The 17,232-nt window shown below is 35.9% G+C and overlaps 1 protein-coding gene across 1 annotated transcript in view; it reads right to left on the bottom strand.

Moving 5' to 3' along the window:
- Positions 1-226: 226 nt before the first annotated feature.
- The window catches only part of ABCA13 (ATP binding cassette subfamily A member 13), a 200,976-nt gene continuing 183,970 nt past the window's right edge, over positions 227-17,232 (bottom strand). Inside the window, exons 52-55 of the mRNA XM_062567937.1 lie at positions 15,176-15,268; positions 3,483-3,588; positions 1,846-1,983; positions 227-316 (exon numbers count right to left, since the gene is read on the bottom strand). Of these exons, the coding sequence (XP_062423921.1) occupies positions 227-316; positions 1,846-1,983; positions 3,483-3,588; positions 15,176-15,268 (427 nt within the window). The remainder of the gene's footprint in view (positions 317-1,845; positions 1,984-3,482; positions 3,589-15,175; positions 15,269-17,232) is intronic.

Here is a 17,232-nt window from a genome sequence, read left to right as displayed (position 1 = left end):
GTGGCTTTTTTTTGGTCTGTACGCGACTATTCTCTTGCTTTTACTAAGAACTGGTTGCATTCCTTCTGGCCTACATAAGCAAACTCACCTCTGCTCCATTCATTTCACCACTTTTTGCTTCTCAGACTAGCTGTTAACAGCTGAAAAAACTTATTACGTGTAAAATATATGAACATGTACACAAACATACACACACACATATATGTAGCTGTTCTGTATTCTGAGCCTAGACTGGCAGGTGGTCACGGAGAATGGTGGGAGATTCTTGTGTAGGATGCAAGACTTCTTGCTGTTGTGTAGCAAAATTAATAAATACCTGAAAGATACAAAAAAGTAGGATGAACAAAATAATAATATTTGAACTGATACTTTGGAGACATAGCTAGAGATTTTCTTCAGTTGTTTTTCTAAGCTTTCCTGACACACAAAAAAAATGTAATTTATGTCAATGGAACCCCTCTAGAGATACGTTTTGTAAACTTTATAAACAATCCTTCTTCACCTCTCCAGCAGTGGTTGATGAAATAAAAGAACAATAGTAAAATGAGTTACTTACAGTATACAAAAAGCCTATTTTACTGTTACACAAGTTATTGGGTAACAGTCGTTTTTTCTTTGCACTGAAATGGCACACAGAGGTAACTTGAGCATGCTGTTTCTATCAGTCACCATCCCACAGACCAGGGTCCAGGTATTTAAAGGTGAGAGTATACTTCTGAACCCTGTACAGTGATGATTCAACCCTTGTAACTCAGGTGCCTCTGTGCCTCCTTGATACACGTATTTTTTTTTAAACAGACCTCACTAAAGAAAAGCTTGTTTACTTTTTAATCACAGAACTATTTGACAGCAAGGAACGCAACAGAAAAGATGATTTGTCTTAATTCAAATAATCATATTCATACGCAAACAAACTTAGGATGCATCATAAGTGTGTTTGTTATTCAGGAACTATTTTCCTTTTTAAAATTGACACACAGTCAGGGAGCAGAAACAATACTAGGTGACTGAGGCGATGAATCATCATGAATAATAGAGAGGAAATAAGCTTGAGTGAAAAATTCAGGAACAATTCTTAAGCTGAAATTACCTAACATACAGCCATTCAGCGAATAGATAGTTTACAAGCAGTTCATAGATTAGTACAAATCAGAATATTTCATTAACAATTTGCACATGGGAGACAGGAGTAAGTACACACCACATATCATAGATAATTAATATTTTCAACAGATACAATTCCTTCAGTTTCTAGAATACATAATGAGAATCTGCACGCAAAGATGCTCTAACACATCATAGCCATCCAGGAATCCCTTCATTGCCATCGTTCTTTCCTACTTTGTGCCCAAATAAGATTTCACAGTCATTAGTGGTGAGGTCTCTTCTGCCTGCTTGTGCATTTCCAAAGTGCCTTAGTGGATAACATAATACTTACTGCAAAAGAAAGGCACCAAAGGAAAACATCCCGTAGGTTTAAGGTTTACTTTAACTCAGAGAGAGTGGTTCAGAGAATGGTTCCAAGGACATTGGAAAGATCCTAGCTTTTTGACTGAGGAGGGGGCAGTTCACAGTCCCACCTTCTCAGCCTCACAGATTCAGATGCATCTAAATACTGACCGTGCTTGAGCATAGTAGAAGCATGTAGCTTCACATGCTGCTTTTAACTACTCACCCCAGTTTTCTCCAGTGTAAAACTGTTAGGGTTCATGAAATTACTGTGTATGCCTGAGATGTCCTGGAACTAATGGTTTATCTCTTTGCTTAGTTCCAGAAAATCAGTATTCTACTGCAATATATAATTACATTGACACAGTAGGTTTAGAAAAAGAAAGAAAACAATACCTGCTCTAAAGTAGTTTGGCTGATGGAGTAGTGCTTGATTTGGAGAAAAGTTTTGTGATTCTCTAGGACTCTGAAGAGCTCTGCTAAGCATCCCTGACTTTGTGGTACATGGTACTCGAGCAGATTAAGATGCTGTCCCTTAAAATGAGCAAGAATAACAAAAACAGGTAAAAATGAATGCACGATGATAATGGATTATACTTATAACTAATCTGGTTTCAGTAGGCTGATAGGTTGCAGATGAACGTGGAAAATATGGTTTTTAAACAAGAATTCTGTCTACATTAGCGGCACAATAAAACGTTTGCTGATCAGACTCAGAACACAGGCATTTTGTGCAAGTTCTGAGCTGGCACTTTCTTAATCTCATGGAAATTGCATACATTTAGGACAATGTTATAGTATAGGTTTTTAATCCACCTGAGTTATCCCTATTAAAAGGAAGAGTTATCCATATTAAAAGGAGGTCTGGGAAAACATGAGGAAATAAAGCAAACTTTACCTTGTTTATTTATCAATATGCTTTACAAACATACATACTCTAAATATACATAATTCTGTACTTTACAAAGAAAAAAAACACTGGATTCTCACATCATTATATGAATGAATAACTTCAATCTAAGAAAACAAAGGTCTCTGTAAATTTGTGAGCTGATTCTGAGTTTTTATACAGAAGATTGCCTCTGATCTTCGAACTGAACTAGCAGAGAAATACAAGAAAACAAAAGGTATGTGGCCATAGGATAAGACATAAAAGAATATTTAGTAAGTGTAATGTTTTCAGTAGGATCCTCTCACACCTCTTCTTTTCCTTTTTTTTTTTTTTTTTTAATTTTATTTCCGCTTAAGAAGAATTCTCCTCTCTTAATTCTGTGCATTTGCCAGTAAGCTTCCCAGGTAAAAAAAAGGCCCTAATAAATATGTTAAGAGTGTTTGTTCTGATATGGCCTACACATATTTATGTGTGCATATATATACACACACATATATATATACACATATAGAGTGTGTGCAGTTGTGTGTAAAATATGTACTTATAAATGCATGCAAACACACACGCACACATGTATATGTACCTACATATAGATAGGTATGCACGTATTAAAATAATGATAGGCTTACATGATATTTTTCCTAAATGCAAATGGCGGGGGGAGGATGCATTAAGGTCAAGAGTTTTCCTTGGAATCTAATTACTATGATTAGTTTGTAGGCCTCCATATCAAATAAAACAATCCCAGCAAAGAGCATGAGAGTTACCATCTATGAACCTTACTGCAACGCCATTTACTATCAAAGCAAATATGCTTAGTGAGCGACTGCAGTGCTTCAGATGAGCATAAAGCAAAGTTCAACCAGGTCAACAATAAAAGAAAAAGGAAATTGTCACTCTCAGAAATTGCCTGTTTGTTTATGTTGCCTGAAGGGCTATTTGGAGTTGGATGTTATTAACTCGACCAATATCATGAGTCAGATTTAAATGAGTTGCTGAACAAGAAAATAAAAGGGATAACCATATACAGTCTTTTCAGAAAGAGAGACCAAATCCATGTATTAAAAACTCTTTTGTTCTCATTATCCTAAATTTAATACTACCATAGAACAATTACTATGATAAAGAATTTCTGATGTACCTTAAAACGTGTTCCAGGAAAATGAAGTTGTAGACAATCCAAAATGACCTTTCCATAGTTTATTTCTTTGCTAAGCCAAACCTTGATGGAATAACCATCTCCAAACCTGAGAATGATACACAGAAACGTCTATACCATGAAGATGGGAAGAACATGCTCCAATTGATTTTCCTGTAACAATTATGTCAAATAACATCATATATGCCTATTGTATTACCTGGGATTTCGGTATTAATATATCAGACAAGAGATACTGATTTAATGAGAAAGCTGTTAAATTAATGGTAATAAATAGAAACAAACAAGCAAAATCCTTGTTTTCCTTATCTATTGTTTTAGTTACTATAAGTCATTATCTGAAGTACCTAATGTTATGTTAATTAAAGTATGTTTTAATATACTGCTTTAAATAGTTAAGTAAAACAAACTGTGAATTTTACCAATGTCAAATACAGAAAAAAAAAATCCTTAACTTTTAGTGAGCAAAAATTAGAACATTTTTAAGATCTCTTAACAAAGCAGCACAGCTTTTATTTCAGCAAATGCGAGTCCAACCGTGTTTTACAGATACACAAAGCAAAGTATAGGGGTATTTAGGGAGGTGGCAAAGTTAATAAGTTTTCTTTAGCACTATAGTTACAGTCTGTCTCCTAGAATAACTTAGGCAATCTATTTCTCTCTCTCAATATACAAGTGATAAAGTTAAGCACAGGCAATCTAATTCACACATTATTTTTTATTAGATTTACTCGCTCCTAATATTTAGCTGAGGAAGTTACAATAAACCCATAAACACTGAAATTGCAAACATATTCTCAAGCACATTGCTCAAGCAGCTGAAGACATGCGGCACCAGTTCCCAGGGTGTGATTTGCCTGATGGGGGGCAGAGCACGGCAGAGAGACAGGGGCACCGGTTGCAGCCTTTATTTCTTTTCCTTCACTCTCCAGCTCCACAGTTACTCATTCCCAGATCCTTTACTCCAGTTTCTACTGACTAGCTTCAATAGGTCTGCCTCATGCCAATACCCTCCCACATCTTTTCTGTGTGCAGCCTGTGATTCAGGATAGCAGCTGGGTTATTTGCATCTGACATGTATGAAGTACATCTTCACATGATCAAAGCAAAAGTAAGTAGAGTGGAAAACTGTACGATGCTATCCTTTTCAAATATAGGAAATAATAGTGTCTACAGAATCTCAATCAAAGCAAAATAAAAAACAAAAGGGGCTAATCTAAGCTATATTTCTAGTTTAACCACAGTCTGAGTACTTCAATCAAAATATATGTCACATGAAGCACCTCGAGTTCCTCATTTATATAATACATGGATAGCAAAGCAAGGACTCTAACATTTGGTTTTTTATTGACCAGAACCTCTGTTAATATAATATAATAGAGTCTTCATTGACTTTGTTATACTATGAAAAAATGCTAGATTAGAGATTTTATTTTATTAAGAACTTGAGGTGAATTGAAAGAATAAAGCATAATTTTCAAGGATCTTTTCAGACAAGTTCCTATTACTCTCTGTAATATAAAACCATAGTTGCTACATTTTAGGCATGACAATGGCAGCTTCTGCATAAAAATATATAGAAGAATATATAGAACTATACAGAAGATCTCATTACAAATAAACTATTGGGGAGTTAGGTTTTTTTCCCCCCTATTGTAGCCAAATGAAACCATTGAACTGTCTGAAACGGAGTAAGGAGAAGGAAGCATTCCTGATGTATAGTCCAGTTGAAAGAATGTGTGTGAATATCTAGTCCATGCTGAAGGATCCCAACTATTCACTGAATGGTATGATACGACAGATGAGCACTGTTATACTAGAGGGATCCAAAACAAGGTGGAATTCAAGGCAGTGGCTGGCTGGTTTGCCTTGCAATAATTTTGCAAATATTTACTAACATATGATAGATCTCTAATTAAATCTTTTAAATGCATAGCATCATCCCAGTAGAAATGCATGAGACAATAAAAAAAGATGTTACAAAGATGGATATAGTTAACAAGGGTGTTCAATTTAGATGATAGTCAACCTGAGGCAACATTTTACAAGAGATCATTGATTCCGATCCATTTTCTGGCATCTGTTCCCAGTCACTGCTGAATTACAGCTTAAAAATGCTGGTTTATTGAGAAATTCAACAGTATCATAAAATGAAATTGTTGCATACAGTGAAGTTTCCAAAGAATAGAATCAAAATTTTGACATCGTGGTACAAATAAAAAGATTTAAAGAATTTTTTAAAGCTAGTCAAATTATGCAGCTTCTATATCTTGTATTTATAATTTATTTTAGTATGAGAGCTCTCCATACTGAGTAAGCTGATCAGCAATAAACATTTCTCTCTGCTGTAATCAGCAAGTTGCTTTCAGTGGCCAACTGAGGCAATGGAAATTGAGTTGACCATTTTTTCCCACTCTGCTTTCCCCTCTGATTCAGCTGATATAATTCAGAAATTCAAAGCAGAATTACAGAGAAAAGTACAATCTGGTTTGATTAGCACTGTTAGGATCAAACCTTTCGCACACGATAGTTCAAGACCTAAGTAGGGACACATTATCATTAAAATGGCATAAGTTGAGCCAGCACACCTGTTCAGCAGCCATCTGTTGCAAAAGAATCACCATCTCTTCAAAGCTATTCGACAAAGACACTTTCCATTGCTGATTTCTATCACATTACTTTAACACCACCTGCATTTTCAGTTGTACATACACACATTCTGACACAAATTATTTTTCCTGTCTATCCCTCCCCTTTCTTCTCTTCCCAGTTAAACTAGTTGCTCAAATGTGACTTTGAACTAGTCAGCAATTCTGGGAATATTATTTCTTGAGCGAGTACAGTACCAAGCCATCATCTAGCAACACACTACCATGAGACTGCAACTAATACACAAATTCCCAGTGATTTAAAAAAACCTAATTAACTTGAATATTAACAACAGCATCACTACAGAATCACGATCTTAGCAAGGACTACAAAACACATACAGGTTGATGGATAATAAATACTTGAGCTATTGGTATGACTGTACTCCACACTAGTACAACTACATAGGTCCTCAAGCTAGCCGTGCAGGTCAAACAACAAAGGAATAGAAGAAACATAAAACAGCAACAGGAATGGAAATTTTTTCATATTAGGAGTTACTAAATAGGCTAAAACTTTTCAGCTGAGGAGAAAGATGACTAGATAGTAGAAAGGTGTTCTGACAGAGCTCAGAATCATGACTGGGACAGAGAAAGTAATTAAGGAATATTTTTCACGCTCTATACCCCCGTTTTTCATGCAAGAACAGAGGACATCAAATTAAATTATATGGAAGGTAGTTCAAAATCCGTAAGAGGAAGTAATTTTCCCTATAGCACATCACAAAACTGTAGAACTCATTGACACAGGATGTGCTGGATGCCAGAACTTGACATGAGCTGAATAAGAAATTAGAAAAATTCATGAGAAAAAAAAAATATATCCACTAATACATCACCTCTGGCTTAACAAGCCTCTAAACCACAAGTTGCTGGAGGCTGGCTGAGTAATGTGGGAAAGTATCCTCAGTGTAGCCAGACTTGCAGTGGTGAGGAAGTGCCATGACTGCTTCCCTGGTGCTCCTTCCAGCCATGCAAAGGGAATGGAAGTGAATTTAGTTGTCCAAAGGCTGAAAATTCTCATAAACATTGAGTAGAGGAGTTACCATTGGAGCAGGTCAGGAACACCACTCTATACCCTAACTCTTGATGAATAAGTGGAGCATCTAATCATCCATATATTTCTTGCCACTAATAAAAGAGTACATTTCCTAGAGAATATTGCGCTTTCAAGTCCTGGCGAATATGTCTCTATATATACATCAAATAAGTACAGCTGCTGGAAAGTTTACTTATGGAAAAATAATGTGCATACTTTATGTGTGCGCTGTTCTGACAGATCAAAAGATTACTCCAAAATGACATTAGTGGATAACAAAATTAAAATGAAAACAAAATAAAAAAGCATGTCAGCACTTAATGCATCTTTTAGAATATATGCCATAACTCAAAGAGGGGAAATAATCTGTTATCGCACTGTTTGCCACAATGCTTTGGTTTGCATTCATTTATAGAGAGATAAGGTTCTACTTTGCTTAACTGAGTAGGTCTCATCTAGAAAAGGTAACTTAGTTATTTCAATATAATTACTCATGTCCAGGATACAGATTCAGGGCATTCTCCTAGAGATGCAAGTAAAATTTACAAAGAAAACAAAAATTGAAAATTACTGAAAATAAAGGTTGAACAAAAAATTGAAATAACTAAAACAAAGAATTAAAAAAAAATCATAAAAACAAACATACCACAGTTTAAGGGAATTTGAAGTAACGCTACACATTTATGACCTCATCTGTTAAGTAGATAGAGACGGTATCTAGGAAGGAAAAAAGTTTCTAGAATTGAAGTAAACGGTTTATTTTTAAAAATCTTCAAATCTGCTAATATCAAATGCAAAAATAATATCACTTGCAAAATGTCAATTCCTTCTGTGATTATTCAAAAAGTGGAACAATCTCAGAGTTACTGAACAAACTACCTTGATTAGATTCAATAACAACTAAAGTATAAAAGCTGTCTTCCATACAATGTTTGTAGGTTTTGTTTTTATCTCTTCTTAATTAATAATGTTTTCTCCTGAGTAACAATGGGAAAATAAAGACAGATGTTAAAGGAACAGATAATACTTGTTGAAGCATACTGTATGCATGCTTTTGTTCACATGCACTCCAGGTTTCACACCAAACCATCTAAAGTTAATTTCTATATTCAATAATATTGTTGTTGCAGCAATGACAGTCTGAGGTTACATCCAATTCAGACAACAACTTCCTCTCACTCTCTGAATTATGTATGCACATGTTTGTATGCCTGCATATGTAGACAAATGTGAGAGATCTGGTTCACTCTCATATTACCCATATATTATATTGCTAGAGAAACAGGAACACCAGCATCATAATTCTGTACAAGGTCAACGGCAGAGCCTATGAAGCCCCAAAACTGTTTCCTCAACAGGGCTTCTAGGGTTCAACAGCGAAAAACAGGAGGAAGTAGTGCAAAAAAGGAGTCTGGACCTAATTAAGATGGTGCTCACAGGCTGTGAACAACAGAAGGCTTCCCCCACATCTCCCAAAGTGGGTAGGTAAAGCCATGCCATATGCTCTTTGCTCTGTGTTCCCGCAACTGCAGCCTCTCTGCATATGCTACAAAGATCCTGTTCCCACTGCAGGCACATCCGGCCCCAAGTAACATTGAAGGCCTACAACAAATGATGGTGAAAAGTGATCTTGAGTCTCTCCCTCCAGTCACAACATTTGTTTAATCCTAGAGAATTTAAATACTGCCTCTTTTGCCCCTGCTTTGGCTTCAAATCAAGGTCATGCTTAGCATATTTCTTGTTCTGGACTGAAAAAGTTGAAGTGTTTTATTTCATTGGGTTTGAACCTAAAAGTAGAGGTTGCCAGCACAACCTAGGCTGAAAGAATTTAAATGTAACTTCTGAATTTTATCCTGATGGAAGATTTTAAGGTGTGTGTTTCTTTAAAAAGTAGATTAAAAGTAGAGGGATTATTAAATCTTTGGGGTGAAGTGAAAATCTGAATGTTTCCAACAATTTTGGTACCATTGCATTGTTATCAAATGGATTCTTTTTTCTAATTTTTTTAAGTTTTTTTTTTTTTAATTAGGACATTATGCACTAGAATATCTATTAAAAGGACACTATCAAGATTTCAGAGTCAAGTTCTCAAGTTATGTAATACCATAATGAGGGCCCACCATGAAATTTGTATTTTAAATCATCGGTATTTTTGCATTTACAAATTTTTAATTACATCATCACATAGCCTCTCTTCCAGAAAACCGTATCATGAATTGCTCACAGGATATACTGGGGCAACATTCGTGGAGAAATGGCTTTATTTAATGTAACATTTGGAAAATGTGGCAAAAAAAAGATAGCAGAATGATGAGAAAGAGAAGTTGTTCACAGAGCTGGGGATGAATATTGCTCTGGGAAATTGAATTCTATCCTTCCACTCCAGCACACACATGTGAACTGTGGTAACGCAGACCATGTTTTTCACATCTGCTTTCCTGTCTGTATAGGTGCCCATGTTGAGACCTAAGGCTTCAATCTGCAGAAGGAATTCACAGTATTTTCAAAAACATTCGCAACTACAACAGAATTTAATAGACCCTGTTCTTCTGACCGCACTTTTAAAGTACTAAATGCTATGTAATGTTAAAAAAATGAAAGTATTTAGCCACAAACAGCTCAGACTAACTACCCAAAAGCTTTTAACGTTAGTGTGTGCGTCACCCGTCAGTCGCTCTTCTCTAAAATGGGAAGGATCATTTCAGAATCTTTTCCTCAGAGGTGTTGTGAAACAGCTCAGTCGGTTAGAGCGTGGTGCTGCTAATGCCAAGGTCGCGGGTTCAATCCCTGTATGGGCTACCCTGAGGGTTGGACTAGATGATCTCCCGAGGTCCCTTCCAACCTTACCACTCTATGACATTAAGCACTGTGATACAGCACCAGTGAATGCTGATAATACTATATTTACAGAGAGGTTTGAAAAAAAATGTGCAGTAGAGACAGCACACAGATTATGCACTAAAGAAAGGCGAATGTGAAATCTTAATTAGCTGCTACTTATTAAATAAACAGTTACATAGCTCCCATATCATATGGAAAATATAGCATAAAAGTATGTTTTAAAGATTGTAGAACTCTTTTCTTCAAGTTTTCCTCTGGGAAGATAAACAAACAGCTATATTACACAAATACACATGTATGCATCCACTGCCCTAATACTTTTTTCATATACAAAAGGAATTCATGTTTTCTAGCCAATAGGAATAAAAATTATGTTCTTGAATACCATCACTTGTACATTTTACAGCACTAAGCTTACTGCTGTATCTGTTAGTATGAAAACACTGTTTTCATTGAAAGTTGAAACATTCATGAGATCTTTAAACTTAATCCTCTCTTTCCCATTTAAGAAATCTACATGTGTGAGTTGTCTTGAGAAAAGCAATAAAATATTCTTAATCAATCTTTAAAAAATGTAAAATGTAAATAGCTTGGCAACATATTTTCCATTCTGACTCTGCTATAACAAATGGATTAATTGCTGGATAATTTAATCAGATGGCTTGCAAGTCTATTTGAGCATAGACTTGATGCGTGTCCAGCACTTGAAAAATTGGTATGGGTTTCTCGGCTGCAAGAAGTCTGTCCAGATGGCCCTAAAATGAAGGACAGTATTCAAAATGTTGTTCTCAGAGGATTGGCCAGCTGTATCTAACATGGAAACACTTCTGTGATTTTTTTAAAAAGCATTAAGTAGAACGGAGAATACTGGAGAGAGCATTTAAATGTAATCCATTCACAATCTACAGTAATTGACTTAGTTGGCAGGAGTCAACTGAAATTAGATTTTAACAGGCACAACTGCTAGCACATCTATCTCTACAAACTATATCTAGAACTAAGATACTAACTTTTTTGGAAATTATCCTTCAACTCATTCTTTCCAGCTAACATTATCTTTTTTTGGCATTATTCAGAAATTTGCCACCTGCAATGAAAGGCCTTTCTGAAGAAGTCCAACACTTATTATACTACTGAGAAACATTTGAAGGTACTTTAAATCTATTTAAACATAGATAAATATAATCAGGGCTCAACAACTGTGAGGAAGACCCCATATACCTACAATCGTAATGAAGAGAGTTTTTGGATGAACAATTTACAACAGATTTGCATAAGAGCTAGAAAAATGAATCAAGTCTCATACATTAAAAGCTGCTTGTGTCATTTTTTATATCCCTATGAAGCTTTTGTGCTACACATTAGCATCTTCTTGGACCTCACCCATACCCTTCATAGAAGAACTTTGTACTGCCATCTGACAAAACTGTATTCAGTCCAAGACTATGGTCTTTCACGTCTGCCAATGGTTGAAAGTGTACTGACAGCAGAGGCTGAATCCCTGAAACTTCCTACCACAGCTAAGAAGCAAATCTAACATGGCCTCAAAAAAGACCCCATTAAATCTTCAGCACTGATCCATGAAAAAGGAGATCATAATCTGGACTTTACATGCTGTAATGGTATAAAAATAAAATCAAAGAAATAATCTTGAGGATTTCCATCGAGACAGATGAAACCCCAAGAAGGGTTGAAAAAATATGAATGTAACTATATTTACAAATAGAAAAAAACATTCTTGATATGTTAATGTTATCACATGTAATAAAAAAAAAAGTGCTTCTACTGATATTTCTTACAACAGAGGACTAATTCCAGCATAACTAAAATCCATAGGGAGGTTTTATTTGGTTTAAAAGTTTATACAATATTTAGATTTCTTTCTTTCACCTAACGAAACCTAGATCAGGTGACCTGCAATTGATTTTTAAATATTTATTCAATTTGATTTGTAGAAACAAATTAAAGCTAGACTAGATCTCAAGAGCTGCTTATAAATAAGAGTAAATTAACACACATACCCCCCCAACAAGAAAATATTTTTTCAGTAGGAGTAATTTAGATTAATCAGATGCAGAAAAATCAGTCTTTCTTATGCTTTCCTTCAATTACTTTGTTTAATGGAATGGTTTTGTTTTAAACAAAACGTAAGATGCTGCCAGGGACAAATACACTAGGGAGTGTTAATGTAGGAAAACATTGAAAAATGGAAGTGACTACAGCAATGGAGGTGGCTGTAAAGGAAAGTGATCTTTGACAGGCACGTATTCCTGAACAGCAGATTTAGGAGTGCTTATGCTCTACCACTTCAGAAGGAATAATGTCTCCCTCTTTACGGGAGGAAGAATGACATTAAATCATATCGACAGAAGGAAAATATGTGAAGGAAGGAATAACCAGATCTGCTTTCAGATCCTGGAAATTTTTAATGAAAATGAGAAAGCTCATAGGTAGAGTAGAAAGTGAGAAAATTGAAAGTTTACAACAATATACTAAGCTATATTGTAGCATACCTGGAAATTTTCTTCAAATAAGTTTAAAAGATGAATTACACTGAGGTATTGGCTTTCTTAATCCTGTAACGATGATCTTACTTATCAAGTGTGTAAGAGCCTGGGGTTTAGGAGGCTGTTCTGGAGTAACAGGTAAAGAAAACCACAGCCACATGCTGTGTCTGGAGGGAAGTCTGGGAGCAAGAGTAAGCAAGAAAATAATAGGAGTACAGGGACACACTATGGCTTCTTCCAGCACTTATCAAAAGTTTGCCAAAGAATAATAGAAATAATTTTACTACAGGTTTAAAAATATAATAATAAATTTTAAAGTCTATTTCCTAAACCCACGCCAACACGCTTTAACAGCCTGTTGTTTATGAGGCTAAAGACAGTACTCCCTACAGTAGCTTTGCTCCCAGAAGCCAAGGAAATTAATTTGGCAGTCAGAGTAAATCCTTAGAACTGTATGATTTTAATTCATTCCTTTGATAAAAATAGTGGGCATTTTCTCCTAACAAAATTTTCCAAAGGATTAGAAAAATTCAGCAAGTTCCAGAACAATAAGAGTGGTAAACTTGGAGACTAAATCAATCAATAAGCTAGAAGTTAAAGAGATTTTCATCCTGCCTTAAATGAAAATTTCAAAGCAATTTCAGTTATGGATTTTCTTCAGAAAGCCTAAGTAATATTAGTAATCACGGCATATACTAAAAAATCCCAAATGAGTATCACTGATATATATTTATATAAAGAACTGTCATGACAAAATAAAGAACACAAACTGGCTGCTAATATGAAACACTTTTAGCAGATAGGTGTGCTTTTTAAATTACAAAGATTTTTAACAAATAATCACTATGAATGTGACTACCAAAAATTCTTTTATCATTATCTTCCTTTGGAAAGTTTAAAAGAGGAGCTTATATAGCCTTCATTTCTGAATACTTGATTTATGTCAGCAGATGGCATCAGAATGGATCTGAAGATACTTCTAGTGTGTCATACAGTTATTTCGTTCCATTGTTTTTCTTGCTATGATCTGAAAGAGGTATACTTGCAGAGACAGTATATGGAAATTGATAAATATCTGTGCTATTTTTATAAATATGGTGCACACATCTGAGCATTTATTTATGATGGCTTACTTCCTAAGAAGTTAGATGAAAAGATAACTGCTTAAAAAAACATCAGGAGTGGCAAAACAATGATAAAGTCACTGAAGATAAAGGTGAACCTAGTCTTTGTGGAATACCTGATTTTCCTCTTTCAAGGTCAAGCTAAGAAGACAGAGAAACATACTCACTCCAGATGATCTGAAACACAGCAAAGGGAGACCTGGATCTACCTAGCTACTTTTATGCACATGCCTACATTAGGAGTCTAGTAATACTATCCCCCCTTATTAGAGGGCAACACATCTTCAAAAAAGCAGTTTCACCCACCCAAGATCCAAGTGTCTGTCTGCAGACATCTATCCCTTTCTCTATTATTGGAAGAGTAATAAAGAGTGCCTGAACTCCTACTAAAGTAGTGTAGCTAGTGGGGAAACAGGCCACTCTACCTGTGAGATTTGAGAAGAGCGGACAGGCTGGCAAAGACAAAGAGCTACAGGCAAAAGAAGCAGAAACTGCTGAACTTTTTACGCCTCCAGAAATGGAAGTAAGTACCTTCTGAAAGGCATGCAACCTTGTAAAGGCAGCTATGATCCCACAGACCAATGAGAAATGTAGATACAGACCTCTGTTCTTTTCATCATCCCCATTGTAAGGCCTCTAGCTGAAAGTCTTACTGGTTAAAGAGCATTAAAATGAAAGAGCTTATTAAAGTCAATATGAATCAGGCCTCTCATGCCAACGTCGCTACGAAACAAGGGCCTGCAGTTCTATCTAAAGTGAAGGACAAAAAGCCAAAATTGCCCTCAAGAGGGACAAAAGTTGTCTGTGACACAGATAGTCCTCTATAGCCATCACAGGCAATAACTCTAAAACATTACTGGAGAGCTTGTTTATGTTGTCAAATGTACCTGCACTTAAGAGCACTAAACTTTGAGCTGGTACAAATCAGCATCACTTTGCTGCTTCCAGGTAAGCTATGTGATTTTACCCAGTGGACCGTCTGTGTGTCACAGTTCTTCTTAATACGGAATGTAAATGTTTCAGCTGCAAGTTCCAGCAACTTTCTCCTCCAGTTCTGGGCCCATTTTCCTAACAGTTATTTGAGTTCGCCCTCTGAATAAACATCTCCATTTACAGATACCAAATTAGATTTATGAGTAGATGTAAAGCACAAGGGAGGCTCGTTCAGTCCAGGAATAGGAAGTAGAAAACCTTAGTCTCAAGTAACAAGAGTATTTTATAGTACAACAAAATGTTAAATTCCCACAATGTATTTCTCAGTCTGAGTACAGAAGTGCTTCATTTAGATACAAATCTGTCTCTTTCAACTGCCAGTACAGACTACAAAGCATTTTAGTAATGCCATACGTCAAATTAGTTTGTTAAGATATCCTAATTGGCTCTGTTTTAACTTTAATGACAGGAGAAAATGAAAGATGTGCTTGGCAGTCGTATGTATTTATTGGCACTATTAAAACGTCTTGCCAGTTCTTACATTGAATGTAGCTTCAGAAGGTTTGTTGTTAGCATATAATACCTGTTTTTAATGTGCTGAGGAGAACCGAGACACTTGAAAGCTCCATTGACCATAATAGCAAGCCGTGTGCAGAGGGCTTCACATTCTTCCATACTAGAAAGCAAGGTTGGGGAGGAGGGACAGAAAAAAAGATTAAAAGAATAACAGTGAAAACAGAACTGTATTTATACTTAACTTTTAATTAAAAAGGAAGGAAACTGGAAAGCTGCAAAAATTGCTACACAAAACCTTCGACTTTTAGGTCAACAGTTCAAATTGTAGTCACAGTCAGTTCATACCAAAATTTATTACCACATGACAGCTAGAAGCAAGCCATAAAAATGAATTTATGTTTGTAGTCCAGAACTAATTGGACAATTCTGTCCGCAATATATAAGTTTTATTAGTAAAGTCAAATACCTGATAGGCAGTCTCAGCAATGTCACTGAGTACAAGCACCATGAACATTGTTATTCCCTTTAATACCTGCTTATGCTCATTTTAAGCTAAGACACAGAGGAGGAAGATGAAAGGTTGCTCAGCTGCCTCTTGTATGGTACGTATCCTTACACAGCTAAGTTAGCCTTGGTCTGATTGCTGGCTACAACAGATGCAAAAAATGACAATCCAAACAGAATTTAGGACACAAATGCAGCTGAAGAGCAGAATCCTGTTGCAAGCAACTGCTTCAAATGATAATGAACAACTTTGACTTGTAAAGCTTATGGCAGATGGGCTGCCCTGCTACAGATCATACAGAATTACGTGAGCAGTTTTTACAAAGCATCAGCTTAAACACAGCACTTCAGTGAGAACATATTTCACCACACAAAACAGACGTTAAAGTTGTTTGATGTCCTTGCAGTTCACTGTGTGCACTTCCCAGTCCCTCCGAGATAGACTGAGCCCTATATCCATACAAATTCTAGCACTTTTACCTGAGAGAGCATGAGTATTGCAACGGAAGTATCCTCTTAGGCACACTCTTAAAATGGGACAGGGATACGGCAAGAACTGCTAAACCATAAGCCATTATGTTTGAGAGGGATGGAGAGTGGGCTACTAACATGTCTTCCCAGAAAACAGGAGATAAACTCTACATTCAGGTCTGTCTGTGGTGCGGTACCTTCCAATGAGAGCTTGGCATAACACTCACCAGCTGTGGCAAAATGACACAAATAGGTTTGTATGGACAGTTAATACAACCTCACTCCTCTCCCCTCTTACAACAAAACCAATAAAATAGTTAAATGTTCTCCCTGAAAATTAAGCTAACTGACCACAAATACTATTTTTCATACCTGAAACCATCTCTGTACCGTGTTCATTTATTTGCTGATGTACATTACTTTAGTTGTGTAAGTAGCCTTTGAAAGAATCTGGGATATCTCCAACAGCCTTCAGCAAATACAAAATAATCTCTCCTTCATCCAGCCTGGCACAAAACGTCTTATTAATTAGAAATGAAATCTATGTGGACTGCCACTCTATAGTGGCATAACTGCTCCAGTTGAAAGTCATTAATTTGTCAAGCTAAATAAGTAATTAGTAACAATTTATTTGATGGATTTAGTTTATTTTCTTGTTACAACATATTAGTAACAAAATCACAATTACCTTCTGTTTAGCTGCTGTTTGACACCAGAGGGTTCTCAACCTGGACTGAAAAGTCAAACTGCACTGTTTTCTGAAATTCACTCAATTTAACTGACATTATATAGCTTCTGCTCCTGAACTGAATGAGCTGGTAAACACCTAGGGTTCAGAGACACTAAATACTCTATACATCTAAGTGATTTTAAAGAATCCATTTCCAGAAATATAATAGTCAAAATTTCTGAGAGTACTGCTTTTTTCAGCAGTACTGAAGCACATGCACGTCCAGGGACAAGAAACACGTTTTGACAACACCTGAAAAAATTAACAATATCTAACAAATATTAAAAGAACATTTTATTGCATTCTTTTATTGCTTCATCTATTACTTCACATTTCATTTGACCAGAATGTTATGTTGCTGTTTTGATTAATTAGTTCTGTCCCTTCTGGGCATGTATTCATGATCTCTGCCTCAGCTA

The sequence above is a fragment of the Rhea pennata genome, chromosome 2 (assembly GCF_028389875.1).
Source record: "Rhea pennata isolate bPtePen1 chromosome 2, bPtePen1.pri, whole genome shotgun sequence".
Lineage (NCBI taxonomy): Eukaryota > Metazoa > Chordata > Aves > Rheiformes > Rheidae > Rhea > Rhea pennata.
This window is presented reverse-complemented; position numbering and strand designations above follow the sequence as displayed.